Raw genomic sequence first — 19,897 nt, forward strand, 5'->3', positions numbered from 1 at the left:
TCTATCTCAGTAGCATTACCACATTATTCTTAGACAATCTATTAATTTAGATTCAATGCATTTATCATCTCTCTTGGCAGCATGTGCTTTTATACAATTTTAGATCTTTTACCTTGTGTCTGAGAGTTTTTGACAGCTGGTGTTAATGGCATTGTAACCAGTCTTCCAATCTAACAATATAATGGAGTTTTCTGAGCCCAGAAACAGTATTAAAGGTACCTAGTTATCTGTTAAAGATAACTATTTAAAAATAAATGCATTTGATTCAGCACAGTTTTGGAGGCCTGTCTGTTTCTACTTCTAAGGTTTATTTTGTGCAAATATGCTCAGAAATATGGGAAGATTATTGACGACATCTACTATCATTGCTTGTAAAAAATTTCAGGCTTCTGTACTTTGAAGTCACATAAATGATGTTAGAGTTCACCTTGTCTGTTCCACAGAAACTGGTTATAGCCCCAGTACTTAGCATCAGACACTTTTCTACAATAAGGACAATTTTAAGGCCATTTGCAGAATGCATTTCTCTGACCACATGGGCAACTTCCTCTAGCCTCTGCATGTCAGAGATTAAGAAGAAGAGGTACATCATCTGAATATATGTTTCTGAAGTGAACCAAAGTTTTTATATCTTTTATTTTAGGAATTAAGGATTGTAAACCATAAGTAGGTATAATTATCTTAAGGGTTAGAAATCTGTGTGTTTTTTTAAAGCAAGTAGCACAAAAGGTTTAGTTTCATCATTTTCAAAAATCAGTCTTAAAATATGCATTAGAAGACATGAGCATTTAATATATTAGCTCCCAAAGTGTGTTCCATCTCCAGGTGAAACATGAAGCCATGAGGGGAAGGAAAAAAAGGGGCAGTATTTTACACTGGCTACTTCATTAAATATACCTTAGGTATAGCTATGCAACTTCTCCTGGCAGGATCCCCCTCCTCCCACAAACATAAGGAAACACCATTCACCCATGCTCTGATTGTTGGCAGAGTTCACCTCCTTCTTCCCATGAAGCAGATACCTGGAAATGTAGGTGGGGAGGGGAATTACAATTGTGGCAATAATGTCACAGTCATGACTAAGTAGCAGTCCTAAATATGGAACAGTTATGGATGAGTAAATCTAGGTAACAGTTCCATATTCAGGTTGCTACTTTGGGTGCATCTACACTGTAGAAATAATGCAGTTTAACACCACTTTAAGTGCTGTAGCTCCATCCTATGGAATCCTGGGATTTGTAGGTTTACAAAGGTTTTTTTTAGCTTTCTCTGCCAAAGCATGCTGGCACCTTACAAAACTGGAGCTATAGCAGTTAAAGAGGCATCAAATTGCATTATTTCTACAGTGTAGATGCACTCTTAGGGGTAGAATGTAGGCTGAATCTTTGTTCACATGAATTTTGAATGCACCTGATTAAGTTTGGGGGGAGGGTTGCCAACTCCCTCCCTTAACCCTGGATAATGGACCTCAGTCTTTTTCCTGATTTTTCCCTAAAAGATTTGCACTGTCAGCTGTGTGAATAAGAAATGCAAATAGACTCAGGATAAACTGCAATAAAACTCTGCATGCCTTGAATGTGTTTCAAATATATCTGCATCATTGACTCCATCTTTATTCACAATGTTGACACGTGTAAGCAACGAAACTCACAAAGATGCACATAGATACAGTTCCGATTAAAAAATAGTGTGAACAGCAAAACTGGAATGTGAGAGTTAGATTATTTGTATAACAAAAACAACGCCTGAATGACCCCTTGTCATGCTTGTGACACTATTGTCATGAATGTAACTCCCCCCAAACTGGGAGTTTACTTTATGGGGCATCAGCTGCATGAGGAGAAGGAGGTCCATTCTGCCAATAATCAGTGCATGAGTGAGTGATTTTTCTGTCAAATTTGGGGAGGTGAGGGCAGGAGAAGTTACTTACTTAGGAGCTGTGCTTTGCATGTGTCATGTGGATCCCACGCCCTGACTCAGGGCAGCCTTTCCCACCAGTCTGCACACACCCTTACATATCATTTTACTTATTGTTTTTGTATTGCTAATGGAATTCAAATTTTATCTCCTGGACTTTGGAATGCTTTGTTCCCAGTGACATATGGCCAGAAAGAAGAGGGATCTGCTTGTATAGCTGTCCCGCCACAGAACAACACAACAGCAACACCTTGAGAAAATACAGGCCTGTGACTAACATTGTTTTTTTATACATTTTTTTCTCCTATATGATTTTTTAAACACTTTTGACTGGTAAAGAAGCTTCTTCATCAGACCTATATTTTAGGTATTTTGGTTAGCTGAATAAGTGTTTCACTGTTTCGTGGCCAACATGGCTACCCTTGAATATATTACTTATGTACTCTTTAAGTGATGTGGAAAGCTGGCCGTTATTTTTAATGTCAATCACCTGCTTGGAGATTCCTTGGTCTTTGGCCTATGGGTTCCCTCAGGGTTTAATGTTGTCTCCTTTGCTATTTAACATCTATATGAAATGACGGGGAGAGGTTTTCCAGAGTTTTGAAGTCAGGTGTCAACTGTATGCTGATGAGTTGCACCTCTATCACTCATTTCCAGCTAATTCCAAGAAGCTGTTCCTGTACTAAACTGGTGCCTGGTGGCTGTAATAGACCGGATGAGAACAAAGAAACTGAAGCTTGATCCAGACAAGACAAAGGTGGTCCTGGTCATTCGAGAGACAGATCTGGGAACAGGGATTCAGCCTGTGTTGGATGGTTTATACTTTCTCTGAAAACACAGGTTCACAGTTTTAGGGGTACCTCAGGATTCATTGCTGAGCTTGAAGGTCCAGGTTTCTGCAGTGACCCGGAGCACTTTTGAACAGTTGTAACTAGTGCATCAACTGACCCCACTCCTGGAAAAGTCAAATCTCGCCATAGTGGCACATGCCTTGGTTACATCCTGTTTGGACTACTGCAATGTGCTCTATGTGAGGCTACCTTTAAAAAGTGCTCAGAAACTTCAGTTGGCTTAAAAGTTGTAGCCAGGCTGTTAACTAGAGGGAGAATACTAACTACAGGGAGAATACAATCCTCTTGTTGCAACAGCTTCATTGGCTGCCGATCCATTTTGACCTATAAAGCATATATGGCTTGGGTCCAGGTTATTTGAATGACCACATCTCCCTTTATGAGCCCATTAGAGCACTAAGATTATCCAGAGAGGCTCTTCTCTCTGTCCCACCATCTTCCCAGGCATGTTTGGTGGGAATAAAGAAGAAACCTTCTTGGTGTCTGCTCCCAGGCTCTGGAACTCTCTCTCTCTCTCTCTCTCTCTCTCTCTCTCTCTCTCTCTTTTTCTCTCTCTCTGGAGATGCCAGGATGAACACATCCCTGCATTCTCTTTGGCATCAGGTAAAAACATTCTTGTGTTCTCAGGCTTTTTTCAAACTGAAGAAGGTTGCCTGAGTGATCAAATAACTTTTCAAAAAAGTAATTGAGTATGAGGTTTTGTTGAAATCCAAAGAAGGACAGAATAAGATAGCAATAGTTACATATGGTTATGTCAAAATGCATGGGAACCACTAATGTAGACAAATTAGACATAAGAGTATTTTTTTTCCAGAAAAGGCAAGCAAGTCATAATAATAATAATAATAATAAAATTTTATTTATATACCGCTATTCCAAATTCCAAATTTGATCACAGCGGTGTACAACAAAAGTGATACAATAAGTAAGTAAATGAATAAATAAATAATACTGATTGCCAAGGTATGTGGCTAAAATGATGCTAATGTGATATGTAATATTCTTGTAGACAGCCCAGATAGCATAGTGGGGTTTGAGTGCTGGACTATGACTCTGGAGACCAAGGTTTGATGCATCCATGAAACCCACTGGGTGTCCTTGGGCAAGTCACATGCTCTCGGCCTCAGGGGATGGCAATGGCAATGGCAAACCTCCTCTGAAGAAATCTTGCCAAGAAAACCACATGATAGGTTTTGCCTTAGGGATGCCATAAGTTGAAAAAGACTTGAATGCACACAACAACAATAACAATGTTGCAGTGTGCCAATGTATAGATGTGAATGACAGCCTTATCTAGATAGGTCAAAACTATACTTCTTCAAAAACCCGGGAAAGCAGGAGACAGTGGGCCTTATCACACAAGGGGTTTTGCAGCTCAGATCCGGAATCACTGCGGATCCAGCCATGCGAATTCACGTTAAAATGTGATGTATTATCACATGTAATTGCTTTCTATGGGGGAGGATCATTCCGAGCCGGATCCACAGTCAATTTATTGTGACTCCCCATTTTTGTGAATTTGGTAACAAGCTGGCACCTCGCATCCTTTCCCTTCATCCCTAGCCGCCTCATTCACCCCGATCTTGCCCTCCCCGGCATCTTGCATTCTATCCCTTCATCCACAGCCTCCTCATTCACGCTGATCTCACCCCCCTCCCCATGGCACCTTGCATCCTATCCTTTCATCCCCAGTCTCCTCATTCACCCCGATCTGCCCCCCCCCGGCACCTTTCATCCTATTCCTTCATCCCTAGTCTCCTCTATCACCCCGATCTCCCCCCCCCCCCCCAATTCGGCACCTTGCATCCTATCCCTTCATCCCCAGCCTCCAGAGCCCCACTGAGCATGCGCAAAGAGTGCCAATTCGAATCATTGAATCCGCATAGAATGTACCGGTGTGCTAATACAATGTGCACTCTCTCCGCTTTGCCCAAGTAGAGACCACAATTTCGTTTCTCAGGTATGATAATACATCACATGAATTGCCTTGGATCCAAAGTGACTCTGCTCTCCCCTTGCTTTGGAAGGGCTTCGAACTGGAGCTCCTGTTTCACGTGTGATAAGGACCATTGCTAATATTCTGTTCATTCAAGCAGGAGGAAGAGGCAGCTTTTTTTTAGTTGAGGCCTAAATCCAACTAGGGACAACCACTGATGGAATTGCTTCTCTCAGTGCAATTGGGTCAGTGGCTGGGTGATATCCTTTCTCTAATCTAATCCTGTGGTAGACACCAAAAGCCTATTCAAGAGGGCAAGAAAAGCTGTTGCTACATTTTGAGTAGCTCCGAGGACTACAGGAGAGGGAGGAGAGAAAGAAAGTTCTGTCACACTGGTGTGACAGTACCAAAGTGAGGTTACATCTAGGGCTGAGAAATGATGGAGGAAGCTCAGGAGGAAATTGTTTTAGAACAGCACTGTATGGATCAGGTGCGAGGGATCTTTGGTCCTCCAAATATTTTTGACATCAGTCATGGGTGTTGTGATCCAAAACATCTGGAGAGCTAAGGTTCACGTAGATGCACTATAACAAGTGACTAAAAAGTTATTATTATTATTATTATTATTATTAACCTTTATTTATAAAGCGCTGTAAATTTACACAGTGCTGTACATACAATTTTTTTAATTGGACGGTTCCCTGCCCTCAGGCTTACAATCTAGAAAGACACGACACAGAGGGAGTGGTGTGGCAATTCCACAGTCAATGCCTAATGTAGAAGTTGAATATGCACACTTCTAATATGATACAAAAGCTGAACCATAGTGTACTGAGTAATAGGAGTTAACTGAGCACACAACCACATTGCCATCAGCAGTATGGATATGTCCTTAATCCTCTTTTAAAAAATACAGCTCTACCACTCAAATGTATGCCTGCTACCTTTCTGGATGGGAGGTTTAATAACATGCAAAGTACCAAAGATATTGCATCTGTAAGTCTGATGAGGATATTGCCCACTGTTCATTAGGTTGCCTACTGCATAAATCCCTGAGGCAAAATGTCTTGCTTGCATTCCTTGTTCTTTATGAAACAGACATGTACTCCTTGAGGAGGTTGTGATATTTTCATTACTGCACAGGTTACTAATTTTGCTCTAGCTGCTATAAAATTAAAATCAAGCACCAAAAAATTAGCAAGGGGAACAGAATACACACAACAAAATTGTATCTATGTTTATTTTAATATGGGAGTGGCTTGGTGTGCCTTTTATATTAGAAGGGAAAGTTTTATTATAAATATTATTTTTCGTAATTTCAGCCATTTTAGGTATGTTTTTCCAGATACATTACACTAATTCTGTATTTTATTTTAGTGTACTAAATTGTAATGGACTGTGGCTATAAAAAATAAAGTCAGAGCTATAGTTATAGCTACAGTATGACTTTAATCCAGAGGTTAGGTTTAAGGCTTTTTCAGATGATCCTTGCAGAATGACACCGAGTAACAAAGCCCAACCATCTTCCATCAAGGAAATACATGGAGATACTCCAGTTTCCCACTTTCCTAACCACAATATATTATCACTGGGGAGATGAAATTCTTCCCTACTTAACAGATCTGAAGTAATTTTTACTGGGGGTCTGTCATCATGAATATTGAAGCAATTCTCATTACATTATTAATGTAACCCTCCTGTAAAGGCTAAAAATGGGAGCTGAATGGATTTGTTTCCATATTAAAGATGACAACCAATCTTCAATATTTTTTTTAAATTGCTGCTTTGATTTCCTAAATATGCACACTTCTTTTTGGGGGTTAGCACATTCTTCTTTAAAGTAAATGGCGGCTGCGGGACTTACCCACAGCTGTTTTGCTGCCCAAAACAGGGTAAGTGTCTGGTTCTCTCCTGATTGGCTGCACTGGGTGGTGGGCCTGAATGAAGACTACTCAGCCTAGTCTTCATTCAGGTCCAACCAGCCTGCATATCTTGCTGCCCTGCCAGCCTGCTTGGGCCAATTGCTCCTCAGCATTTCCCACCTTCCCTTCCTTTGTGCATGCCTGTTTTTGTCACAACTCTGTGAGCACAGCATGGCAGTAGGATCTGGGGTGGATTCCAGTACTCTGGAAGGGGTACAGGTGGGAGGTCCCCTTAAGGGACCTGGGGAGGGGAGTGCACCAGAAATGGCTGCGCTTGGGGATTTCCGGCAACTCCCGTTCAAGTGGATGTACTGGGGGGTCTTGCCTGGTTGGGTGGCCAGCCAGGTGAGTCCTAAGGGGCTCCACTTCCATTCTCCAGTCGAAGCCAAAGGTTTGTGGGTTTCATCGGGCAGCAGGTGGGGTGGCCGTTGCCCTGATCCTATCCCATGCTAGTGCCAACTAATTGCAACTGTAATCAATAAAGAGTTGTGGCCTTTTGCCGTTCATTTTTCTGTGTCAGGTCTTTATTTGCATAATGACCATGCCCCCTGGACACGCAACACTATTTGTATAGTCATGAAATTCTCCACTATTTTTTTTTTAAAAAAAAACACCCTGAACACTCTGTGGAGTAGAAAGGTTTTCTGAATTTCAAATATGTGTAAGAAAAGGCATGCCGGAAGAGATCCGTCTTGACAGGTTTTTTTGAAGCTGGTAATCTGACGGATCTCATCCGGCAGGCTGTTCCATAGTCTGGGAGCCATTGCAGAAAAGGTCCTCTGGGAGGTAGCAGTTAATCTGGTCTTTAAAGAGTGTGTGGGGTGGATTATATGAGAGTAGGCGATCCCTCAAATAGGTTGGACCCAAGCCATGTAGGGCTTTAAAGGTAATAACCAACACCTTGTACTGCGCCTAGAAACTGATAGGCAGCCAGTGAAGTGATTTCAAAACAGGTGTTATCTGGTCACTCCTAGTTTTTCTGGTGACTAGCCTGGCTGCCATATTTTGCACTAATTAAAGTTTCCGGACTAGGCACAACAGTAGCCCCATGTAGAGCGCATTGCAGAAGTCAAGTCATGAAGTTACCAGTGCATGTACTACAGTTTCTAGGTCCCTTACTTCTAGGAAAGGGTGCAGCTGGCATATCAGCCAAAGCTGATAGCAGGCACTCCTGACAGCCACATTCACTTGATTTGTCATGAGAAGCGATGGATCTAGGAGCACTCCCAGTCCTTTGAGGAGATCGTGACCCCATCTAGGACTGGAGGTTGCAATTCGATATCTAGTTTGGGGGGCCCTACTGTAAGTACCTCCATTTTGTCTGGATTCAACTTGAGGTTATTTTTCCTCATCCAGTCCATTACTGCCTCAAGACACTGATTGAGAGGAGAGATGTCATCTGTCATCAGAGCTGTTGACCAGGACATGGAGAAGTATATTTGGGTGTCATCAGCGTACTGATAACACCCCGCTGCTTTGGAATTTAGTCCCAACATACAAGGTGTTCAACCCTATGTCACAAATAGGTTCATCATACTGTTTAACGCCTATAAAGTTTTGATTAAAACTCAAAGTGGATTCACTGCTCCCATGACATGGAAGCCACCCATCTTCACACCATATAGTATGATTAACTCTTGATAGTGAATGATATCCTAGCAACAAAGAAATTGTGTACTGCCCCCTGTTTTTGAACAGTGCCTCTTTTTTTCCTGGTTGCAGATCCTTTCCTAATGAATCATTTACCATCACTGCCTCCAGGACTGGATACTGTTGACATGCAGTCTCCCAGAATACCTGGTAGAAAAAGAGGAAGGCCCCCACTGCATTCTACTCCTATGAAAATGGCTGTTCATAATCTTTATTCTGCACCAGCTGGTTCTTTGCCAGTTGTGAAGATCCCAAAGAAGCGAGGGAGGAAGCCAGGATATAAGGTATGTGACCTACCTAATTCATTGGATAGATGGCTTTTGGGGGGTCTCTGTTTAGAGTATATCTGTATCAATTGAACAGAACATTTTCTGCAATGCTATTAAGGATTTCAGTAGACAATCTAAGACCTGTTATCTGACCTGTCAGGCCCAAGACCTTTGCTTCCAGATTCAGTAGGCCTGCTGCTCTCTTTAGACTGACTGTTGTCTGGGCCAGTTGTTGAAGGCAATGGATGCCACAATTTCTGGCCACATGCATTAATACAAATGGAAAAGATGTCAACAAATATCATGATTCTTATGTTTGCTGTTGCTGGGTGCCTAGGGAGCGGAAAGGGCTATCTTGCAAAGTTGCATTCAGAGCTCAAAAGGTTATTTTAAAAAAGTAATTAGTGAATCTTGATCAACAATGAAAATAACAACACCTTTGTTTACTGGAAAGAGGAAATAATTCCAAACAATGCAGTGTTTACAAGTTATTTCCAAGCTCTGATCACATTAGGGCAGAACTGGTTAGAAGCCTGTTCAAAGCTGTTGCCATGATTATTTCAGGCCATTTCCGTCTTCCAGATGATTCTGTGTATACTATATATCATGCAGCAAGCAACCACACAAACTGCTCTCCTCCTGTTTGCCTTTTCCCTTTGCTTCAAGCTCAGTCATGACAATTTTGCTCCATGCGCAGTCACTCAGTGAGAATTTCAGTGGGCGCTTTTGTTGTTTTTAGTCTGATTTAGAGCTTGGAAATTATTCATTAGAAATAATTTGTTACATTTTAATTTTGTATTGCCTTAAGGGAGGGCAGAACATCAGCAATTTCACAGTTTAACATAACAAAACAAATTGCACACAAGGTTAATGAGGTTTTATCTCTTTTTCATTCCCAGTACCTTATGCCTTATTCAAACTGGGCACTTTCCCCTTCATTGTTAAAGGTTTACTTAACATGCCAATTCTGTTGGTTTCTAATTGAAAGGCTGAGCAGAGGTTGTGGGGAGGGGAAAGTGAAAAGCTGGAGTTGTGGATAAAGCTGGGAAGCTGGTTTAAAATCTGCTTAGCTGCGGTTTGCTTTTGACACTTCCTTAATCACACAAGATCTGTCTGTGTGGTATATATATCTCTTACCTTTCTTCAATGAATCCTTCCTGTTTTCCTCGACATTCACTGCCAAATTTAGAAAAAAGCTGCTCCTTGTTACATGAAAATTCTCAGTGTACAGTTTTTAATTCTTATTATATTTTAAGGTATCATAAACCTTTATACAGAATAAACTACTATCCCTTAATTGATTCTTTAAAATATTGTGCCTATATAGTGATAAATGTGATTTTGTACCTTTGTCATTTACTTTCATTAAAAAAAAATCATCCATACACATGTCTACTCAGAGGTGATACATGCATATTTATTACGGCACACAGCCAGCACAGCGATAAAATACAATTCAATACAGTAATGCCCACTTATACAGTCATAGAAACTCTAACATGTGTCAAATTGCAGGGTGTTTTAAAAGGTTGTAAAAATGTTTCAAAGAATTTCTTTAGCATAGTCTGCATATCAATAACAAAAATTGATAAAAACAATAGAACAGTATAAAAAAACAACCCTATAGACCATCCTATAACCATATAGGAAAACCTCATCAATCAGTTTATAAAAGATAAAATTTCATACAACAGATTACATGTTTTAATAACAATATCAGCCATAATTAGACTTCCAGAGTTCACTGAATCTGTTTTAAATTGTCTCTCCGAAGGGTAATAGCAGCTGCAAGAAATTTAGCGACTCTGCTAGTTACATCTTCATTAATATATTACTGCTGTGAAAGTACAGCAAAGTTATATACATGCCTACCGTAAACCTATTTAGTCCAATAGGGGTTACTCCATGGCAAATGAGTACAGCATTGCAGAGTTTATTTCAAATAAACCCATTTTCCAGATGTTCCATTTAAGAAATCCTTATTTCTTTAAGGTCTCTCCCCCTTTGCATAAACAGCTATCCCAATGTTTAGATCAAAGGGATAGGGTTTAGGGGGAAAAGATGAGTGATAAGGAAACTACCCCAGACTTCTGTGGTTGTTATGTACATGCCCAATTCTTTAAACCAGAGAGGCTAAGAACTGTATTTTATATCCTGCCCTGACCCCAGCATGCAAAGCATATGCTCTATCACTGACCTTTGCAGATAGTGTTTCTTAACTCTAAGTGGTGAAGGAGAGGATGCAGCCACTCAGTAGCTCAGAAAATATCCCTCCTTCTCCTCCTTCTTTATTTCTATCCTGCTTTCCCCCAAAAACTGGGACTCAAAGTGGATCATAGTTTAAAAGAACAATACAATTAAAAAGATACAAAATGTGAGCATTAAAATAGAATTATACTATTACAGTACTATAACATACCACACATTAAAAGAATAAAATGCAATTGAAAAAGATAAAAGAGCTTTAAAATGTGTACAGTACTTAAAAATTGTGCTTATATAATTGTACAATTAAAACAGTACAGCACCCAAGACCATGCTTTAAAAATTTTGTTTTAAAAGCCTGTTTGAATAGAAAGGTTTTGGCTTGCTGTTGGAAAGACAATAAGGAGGCGACCATTCTGGTCTCTCTGAGAAGGCAGTTCCAGAGTCTTGGGGGAGCCACCGTGAAGGCCTCTCTCATGTCCCCACACTTGCAATTGAGAGAAGCACCTCTTCTGATAATCTCAGGTCCCATACCAGCTCATACAGGGAGAGATGGTCTTCCAGATAGCCTGGAGCTGAGCCAGATTCTTGGGTGCAATAATCTCCTGAGTCAGTTATATCCTAACGAGAATAAAAATAACCATTCCTTACTCACCTTTTCTAATTCAAGCAAACTCCTGGTTATGTGCAGGGTAAATGAACAGGAAATACTTTAGTAGGAGTGAAAAAATGGGATTAAAATGGAGCTCAGTGACCAAACCTAATTGTACAGATTGTTAGAGCTGTAGGATAAACATTATTTAGTTAATTTTTAAGTTACATTTTCACATCCTGCAATTTCCAAACATATTGGACAACAGTTCCCATCACTCCAGCTCTCAAACAGATTGTGGGATTTGTAGTCCAAGGATCTTGAAACTGCCAGGTTAAGGAGGGCAATGTAAACACTAAATATTACTTTTGAAGGAGCCAATGCAAAATCTGCTATTAGGAGGCAAAAAAATAGTGACAACTAGTGATATGTGTAACACAGGAGTTCTGTCATTGCTCCAGTGTCCATTCTGTGTTTTTTTCTGTAATTATTATTTTCCTTTCATGAACTGTAGAATGGAAAATTGCTTCTATAAAATAGAGAAAATACATGGCAACAGAGTACATCTCCCTTTATGCTCCTTATGTATCATTCTCTCCCCTGTCCCTGGTCTCTGTTGATTGCTGGTTTTTCACCATCTTTCCCTTACAATTTTGTCAGTCAGTAAAGCAATGAAGAGGCTGTAGTTTGATGGGTTTTAGTTCAAGAAACAGAGTCCTGGAAGACTTTAAAGAACTGTATTTCAGTGCAATGAATCCCTCCTTAAAGTATATTTAGTCATCCATAATGGCCGCTTTGAGGTCACTGAGGGTTTGTTGTTGTTGTTGTTTTTTAGAAGTTCAAGTCTTCTGACACTTCTTCTCTACAAACAACCCTGAATTTTTGAACATTTGCAACATCAAATTATTTTTGCAGGAGGGGAACTAGTAGAATCATAGAATCATAGAGTTGGAAGAGACCACAAGGGCCATCCAGTCCAACCCCAGAAATCCATATCAAAGCATCCCCGACAGATAGCCATCCAGCCTCTGCTTAAAGACTTCCAAAGAAGGAGACTCCACTACACTCCGAGGGAGTTTGTTCCACTGTCGAACAGCCCTTACTGTCAGGAAGTTCCTCCTAATGTTGAGGTGGAATCTCTTTTCCTGCAGCTTGGATCCATTGTTCTGGGTCCTGTTCTCTGGAGCAGCAGAAAACAAGCTTGTTCCCTCCTCGATGTGACACCCCTTCAGATATTTAAACAGGGCTATCATATCACCTCTTAATCTTCTTTTCTCCAGGCTAAACATCCCCAGCTCCCTAAGTCGTTCCTCATAGGACATGGTTTCCTAGATTCCTGGAGACAACACTTCTTTAGGTACTTGTAGGTCCTCCAGCCCAATTCTGTCTTCAATTTCCAGTGGATGTTGACCGTAGAGTTGGGCTGAAGAGACTAGAGATCTGTAGAGAGGTATTCTCTCAGGTAAAAAAAAGCCCTCCCCCCCCACTTTCATGGGGCTCATAAGCCCCTAACCCCAGTGAATGTGGAGAGGGCCTACTGTGCTCTCGCCTACATTCTTTCCCCTACACGCCTTGTTTTCCCTGTGGCATTAAAAGAGGAATAGAATCAGGGCAATGGTTCTTTTAATATGGTCCAGTTTCTCAATGTCCTTTTTGAATTGTGATGGCCAGAATATCTTCCAACTATCCCAATGTGGCAGAGACTGTCCTGATTAAAAGATGTGTTGTCTCACTTTTCAAACTGATTTTACAATGCCTCATTTTCTCTCTCCTCTTTCAACTTTCCCTCCTTGTCCTCCATTTACTTCAGTTGCTGCCAACTGAATTCAGAGTGCAGAAGCAGCTCTCATAGTCAGCACATAGGTTGAAACACTTTCTTTAAGTCAATGGGTCTACTTTAGGAAGGACTAGCAACAGAATTCAAGTCACTATTTCTCTTGCTACACTTTTAAACTTTACAACCTACAGCAACACAGATTCAGCTAGAGGTCTGAGTGAATACAGTACTTCAGTTGATACAAAAAGTTTGTAAGACGTACCGTATATACTCGTCTATAAGTCTTAAAATTTATGCCCAAAAATTGACCCCAAAATCCCAGGTTGACTTATTTATGGGTCACTATGGTAATGTGATAGCATCTCTTTCAGATTTCCCCATGCAGTTTCTTTCTCTCTTGAGCCAAGCAGAAAGAGTCCTGGGTGACTGATTGATATTGCTGTTTGTTTAAGAGTCTGTCCCCTGCCTGCACGAAGGCTAAAATGAAAGCTAACACTGAAGCAAAAAGCCTCAATGGGAGTCCCTCTTGCTGCAGGCACACATACATATACTGAAGAAGCCTCCAAGTTTTACCCTTGACCTATCCATGGATCATAGCAAAATCCATAATTTTTGCTTCAAAATCTGCCCTTGACTTATACATGAGGTCGACTTATAGTTGAGTATATACAGGTAAGTGACATCTATATCTGGGTAGATCGAGGGAGTTCCATAGTCAAGGTCCTTGTAATTGAGAATGCTTTTGGGTTGCTACATTCTTAATCCTTAGTTTATGTGGCACCATCAATCCTCACTAAATGTTAACATCAGGGCAACTATATTTTAGTGTGGAATCCCCACTGATTTAAAAACAGCTGACAGTGGGTAATCGGGGGTTCTCACCATGTCCTCTGTGGAGTAATTAGGGTCCACATGCTTACGACAAGTGATCTGTGGTGACGGAGCTTTGGCCTACATTGTCATTGGCCTACAACCTTTGACTCTTTCGGAGGGGAATTTCATCGGCCTTTCAGATTTGTCTGAATTTAGAGTGCCCAGGAATGAACTTGGAGAGGTGTCTTTGAATGTGTAAAACTAGATCTTCACTAGTTTTTCTTTTAAGTTTATATTTTAAAAATTTGATCTGTTTTGCTTACGTGGTGGTCCATAAAGCCTTTTGATGATGATGTAGTGTACTGCATAAAAGTTTGGGCGCTATTGCTTTGTATCTGAAAGTTAACTTTCTTTGCTGGAAGGAGCATTTTCTATTCTTCCCTCCCTCCCTCCCTCCTTCCCCTCCCCTCCACTTCCTTTCCCTTCTCTTCCTATCAAAAAACAAAGTTTTTTGATCTACCTCACATATGCTGTGTTTGGGCCCGAACAGACAGGCCAAAATAAAGCTGATTTGGATCACTTTGGAGATATGCTCTTTAAATGATACATGCATCTTAAGAGGCCAGAAGCTGCACCTAAGCTCTGCTCCAGTCCTTAGGACTGGAACATGGCTTTGGTGCAGATTCCGGACTCTTAGGACATATGCATCATTTAAACAGCATACCTCCAAAGTGACATGAAGCAGTTTTATTTTGGCCTGTCTGTTCAGGCCCAAAGTGACTACATATAGGCACTTATCCCATAGCCTAATAAAACGATTTACCTCTATCCAGCTTAAATCTTAATTCAGGCGGCATCCTGATATTATCACAAGGTTTTTGCCACCTAATTTGCTGCCTGAATAGAATCTGGGACCATCCCTGCTTCCAGGAGCACTCCTTTTGGATCTGGGAGTTTTCTGAGTTAAGAAAATGGCCACTGGCAGGGACGTAGCCAGGATTTTAGGAAGGGGGGGTCCAGACTAAGTGCCACCATTATAATGGGGCTTGGGCGCAGTAGCGCAGCAGCACACACCATTCATTTTTCTAATGGAAGGGGGGGTCCAGACCCCAAGAACCCCCCCCCCCTTGGCTATGTCCCTGCCACTGGAGTGCTCCTGGAAGCAGTAATGGACCCGTGCTGTATTCACGTGGCAAATTAGGTGGCAAAAACCTTGCGATAATATTAGGATGCCACCCAAATTAAGATTTAAGCCACGTAGAGGTAAATTGATTTCTTAAGCCATGGGATACGCTCCATAGTATTATAGAGTGCAACAAAACTGTTCCTAAGTGTTCTTGAGTTCCTTCAACTATAAGGAGTTGGAGGCAACGTTGTATTTCAATTCCTGCAGCAACAATAACATTTGCATTAAAAAAAACATAATTGGTTTAATACAGCCTGACAAAAATACATTTTCTTTTTTGCACGATAGAAGAAGAAAAAGGAGGAGGCAGTAAATTGAAAAATCATACATTATTTATTGGGTCTAGCTTAACGCAATCATTCCTGTCATCTAGTATATAAGACTGGCATGTTCAGGGGTGATGCTGTTTCTTGATGAATGAAAACCAGAAATAAGACATCCTTTAGTAAGCAATGGCTTCAGATTCTGAGGTTGACATCAGCAATCTGTAATGCTCAACACATCTGACTTTGCGCTGTTCATTACCACTGGAAGATTTGTACACTGAAGCAACATTTCAGTTTCTGCAAGAAACCTTTTCTGTCTCTCATGCATAGTTCCCACTATCAAAGCATACAGCTCTCACTCACAGTTCACTTGCTGGTAAATTCTGAGACTACATTTTCTGATGGGTAGATCTCTTGGTTTAATTAGCTCAGAAATGGCATGGGTCCCTGCTACTGTGAGACTTTTATGTGCATTTCTAAAAGCTTTTGCACACTCAAATGGCAGGCAACCAACTTCTTTATGGTAGCTAATTGCTGGATTATTACAGAACAGATGGATCAAAATGTGTCTGTATTTCACACACACACAAAGAATTTACAGTTTGCTTTAAAATTTATTGTGATGGAGATTTGTTTTTCTCCAAAAACGATAGTAAATTCATCTTTATTATCCCTAAGATATATTTGACATTTTTTGCAGTTGTCATTAAACCTTCATGTTTGATATAATCAGACTATTATAGATACATAAAGGCAGAAAAGAGTTTATACATGATCCCCTTTTGTCATCAGTGATGACTGGTAGCTTTTATGTCAGTGCAGTGAGGAATCTATGCCAAGTTTTAATATGAATTTTAAATGGGCTATCTGGGGTGCTGGCCTTTTTGGGGATGAAGCTCAGCACCTTGTAGAATTCTTTTAAAGTTTGGACTAAACTCTGAAATGGATTTACCACCCCACAAGTCACCAGCCCACCACCATTTGTCAGAATGATCTCTGCACTGCTCCCAGTGTAGTCCTACACATGTTAGAAATAAGCCTCATTATTTTTAATGGGGTTTTCTTCCAGGTGAGTGAGTTACATGCCCCTAAATTTTACTCTCAATTTATGCATGGGTCATATCAAAATCCGAAGCTCAACTTATACATGAGTTTGACGTATAGTTGAATATAGACGGTAGGTACCACAGGCTGATATCATTGATCTACAGGGCATAGACATCAGAGATTCTGGGGTCCATGAAAATCCATTATGCACCCTGTGCATGTACCAGAGTCATAGGTTCATCAATATTTTGTCCTGAATTTGTATGTCTTGACCAAATGTCTAAATTTTGGTCCATGGACCATAATAAATTATGACTGAATGACAATATTTTGTTGTTAGTTGCCTTTGAGTTGACTTCAACTCTTGGAGACCCTATGGATAAGACATCTCCTAGACTCCCTCTCCTCTACCTCTCTGTTCTTGTCCTACATGTATCTGGCATGCTATCTTCCTCTCTTTCTACTGCCTTCCAACTTTCCTAGCATCATTGTTTTTATTTTTCCTCATGATGCATCCAAAGTATGACAGTTTCAATTTAGTCATCTTAGCTTCCAAGGAGAATTCAGGCTTGATCTGTTCAACCTATTTGTTTGACTTCTTGGCCACCCATGGTATTCTCAGGACAGTTCTCCTGTACCACATCTCAAACAATTTTATTTTTTCCTGTTTGCTTTTTTTTTTTTTTTTTTACTGTCCAGGAATACAATGGCTTGGATTAACCACACTTTAGTATACAGAATTATGTCTTAACAATTTATGATCTTGTCTATTTCTTTCACAAATACCCTTCCTAGTCTTCTTCTGATTTCTTGCCCTTCCTTGTCTCTAGTCTGATCAATATTTGAACCAGATGTTTGTTTCGTTTTGTTTTTTACAATTTCAATTTTCTCGTTATCTAGGATGAATTCTTGTGGATCTTCCATGGTCATCATTTTTGTCATTACTTAGGTTAGACTAAAATCTCCCACAGTTGTGTCTGGTGCTATAAAACTGCTGTAAAACAGTGACCACTTTTGTCATGCTTTCCTTTTTTTTGGTTGATCAGCAAAATACCACAAAATAAAAAATACACAAAACATTGATAGTATTATTGGCCAACCAAAATGCACAAAATATATCATGCAAGCTTTGGAAGCTTCATTAGCTTCTTCATCAGGCAAAGATCTCAAAAAGCAAACATGAGAAGAAAGGTGACAATGGTAGAGTCACATACCTACATTTTGTCTCAGATGTTACTTCTGTTTTCAATTAAGGTGGTCTGGAGGGATCCCCATGCAGGCAAAGGCCTGTCCCCTTCTTGTCCATGCAAGGACTAGGGACAAAGGACAGTAAAATGTAGGTAATAAAATTTCAATTCCATTAGCAACAGGGAAGTAACTTTCTTTGTGATCCATGCTGTCCCAGCCCTGTGTGAAGCTAACTGCCTCTTTCTTAAACAGAGAACATTGAATTTCTCATAAAGTAACTGATCTCCATGGAGATAGATTGATCAGGAAATTGATTGCTTAGGAAACTCATGTAGATAAATCAGATGCTGTTGGGTCAATTTCCATCACAGAGCAAAAAATTAAAGGCAGATGTTGTCTTTGTAATTATTCTAACCATTTCACAAAGGTACAGGCTTGACCTGTATGATAAAGATATATAAAAACACAGCAAATGGCAGATGTTTTGAATCCTTCCATCTTGAGTCTGTGTGACTCTCCATGACGTTCTCTGCATATAGTTGTGCCAGATCTTTACTTGGGGATGATAACTTGTATACAGTATTTTAAATGCTGCTCATAGCAATGGAGTGACGAGGGTTGAAGCATGTGCAGAAATCGGGTGGGAGGAAGAAACACTGTGGTCTGGGTGAGGATCTGACACAAAGGTGGACATTATTTCTTGATACAATAAACTATACACTCAATAAAGTAGCATCCAAAATTCACAAAACAGTAATATCTTTATTGAGACAAGCAAAATGCATAAAATGCATGATGCAATTTTTTTTCATTTTGATTGGCTTAATAAAGGTATTGCTGTTTTGTAGTTTTTGGATGTTATTAGACTTTGTTCTATGGTCAACATTGCTAACCCTGGATACACATTTAATATTAATTGTAGATCATTTCACTTTGGTTTGTTGTTTATGCTTTGGTTTTCTACATAAGTAATTCTAAGCACAGAGTAAAATATAAACCATGTTCAAACAATTAACAGTTTAAGAACAAATAATTCCCTCAAATACAAATCAGCCATTAAAACAATCAAAATACTGACAACTGATTATCAGTGGAGAATGTAAAACACCAGCAGTGGATTTAAAGTGCAGAGATTTTTTAAAAGGAATGTGGAATGGCTGTTGAGATGGTTAGGGAATGCAACTCCCTTCATGCCTCATCACAGACACTGGAGATTATCACACTGCCTTACCTCCCAACCTCAGTGCAGATTGAAACTTTTTTAAAATGGGTGTTAGCATACTCCTCTGTGCCCAGTCCAGAGGCATCCTGCACCTGATCTTGGCATCCCGTACTCAATCTAGATGTCTCCTGTACTTTGCAAAAGATGGGAAACAAGATCGAGTACAGGATGTCTCCGGATAATGCTCGTTTAAAAAACGTTTCAGCCTGCACTGAAGTTGGGAAGTAAGGCAGTGCGATATTCTCCTATGTTAGCTAGGACTGGTAGAGACTTCAGTCCAGCAACACCTGGAGGACCACCTGGTTCCCATCAAAAAGCAAAACAAAAGAGTCTTCTCTGACAACAAATAAGGAGGAAATATGGGCCCATTACTGATGGGCAAAATGTGGCATGGTGGCAGTGGTACTAGGGTTAGGGAGCTTGCACCATGCAGATGCTCCTTAACCCTAGTACATATTCCGTACGTCAAAATGGCGGCACCCTGTCTACATAGGTGCCACCATTTTGACGCGACAAATGCTTAGTGTCTGCATGTTGCAGCACGCTTGTGATGTCACGAGTGCACCATTGGGGTACTCAAGCATCGCAAGCATGACGCAAAAAGAACCCGCTTTTTGCAGGTTCTTTTTTTGCCAGCGGGAAACTGCGCAGTTTATCCACTGCGGCTTCCCGCCAGTGGAAAAGGAAGCACCAGCAGACCGCCCTTTTTAGGCGGTCTGTATCCCGCCATGCTCAATATTTACAGGTAAGCTCGGTTTAGTCTTTACACTGCCACCAAAAAGTTCCTTTTCTCTTCCTGTCTGAGTCCATGGTTTGATAATGAGGTAGAAAACAGACTCTGTGCTGCTGATTTTAAGGGCCATTCAGGTTTACATGGAAATTGATGGTTCCTAGGGAAATTTGGTTATAAGGCCTTTGTGGCCAACATCAGCACTTTCAATTGAGCCCAGGCAGCCAGTCAGAATGTAGAAAAGAACTGGATAATACAAATCTCATGGCCCATGAAAAAACAAAACAATAACACAAAAGACCTAGTTCTTTATCTTTGAAATTCAG

At 40.4% G+C, this 19,897-nt stretch overlaps 1 protein-coding gene across 2 annotated transcripts in view; it reads left to right on the plus strand.

The window, feature by feature from the left end:
- SCML4 (Scm polycomb group protein like 4) overlaps positions 1–19,897 on the plus strand; it is a 124,177-nt gene that overhangs the window by 52,120 nt on the left and 52,160 nt on the right. For both annotated transcript variants that reach the window (XR_006104409.1, XM_042471597.1), the window contains exon 2: positions 8,349–8,560. Coding sequence is in view for 1 of the 2 variants with exons in the window: in XM_042471597.1 (XP_042327531.1) it covers positions 8,360–8,560 (201 nt within the window). In the remaining variant the exon portion in view is untranslated. The remainder of the gene's footprint in view (positions 1–8,348; positions 8,561–19,897) is intronic.

This window comes from Sceloporus undulatus, chromosome 1 (genome assembly GCF_019175285.1).
Source record: "Sceloporus undulatus isolate JIND9_A2432 ecotype Alabama chromosome 1, SceUnd_v1.1, whole genome shotgun sequence".
Lineage (NCBI taxonomy): Eukaryota > Metazoa > Chordata > Lepidosauria > Squamata > Phrynosomatidae > Sceloporus > Sceloporus undulatus.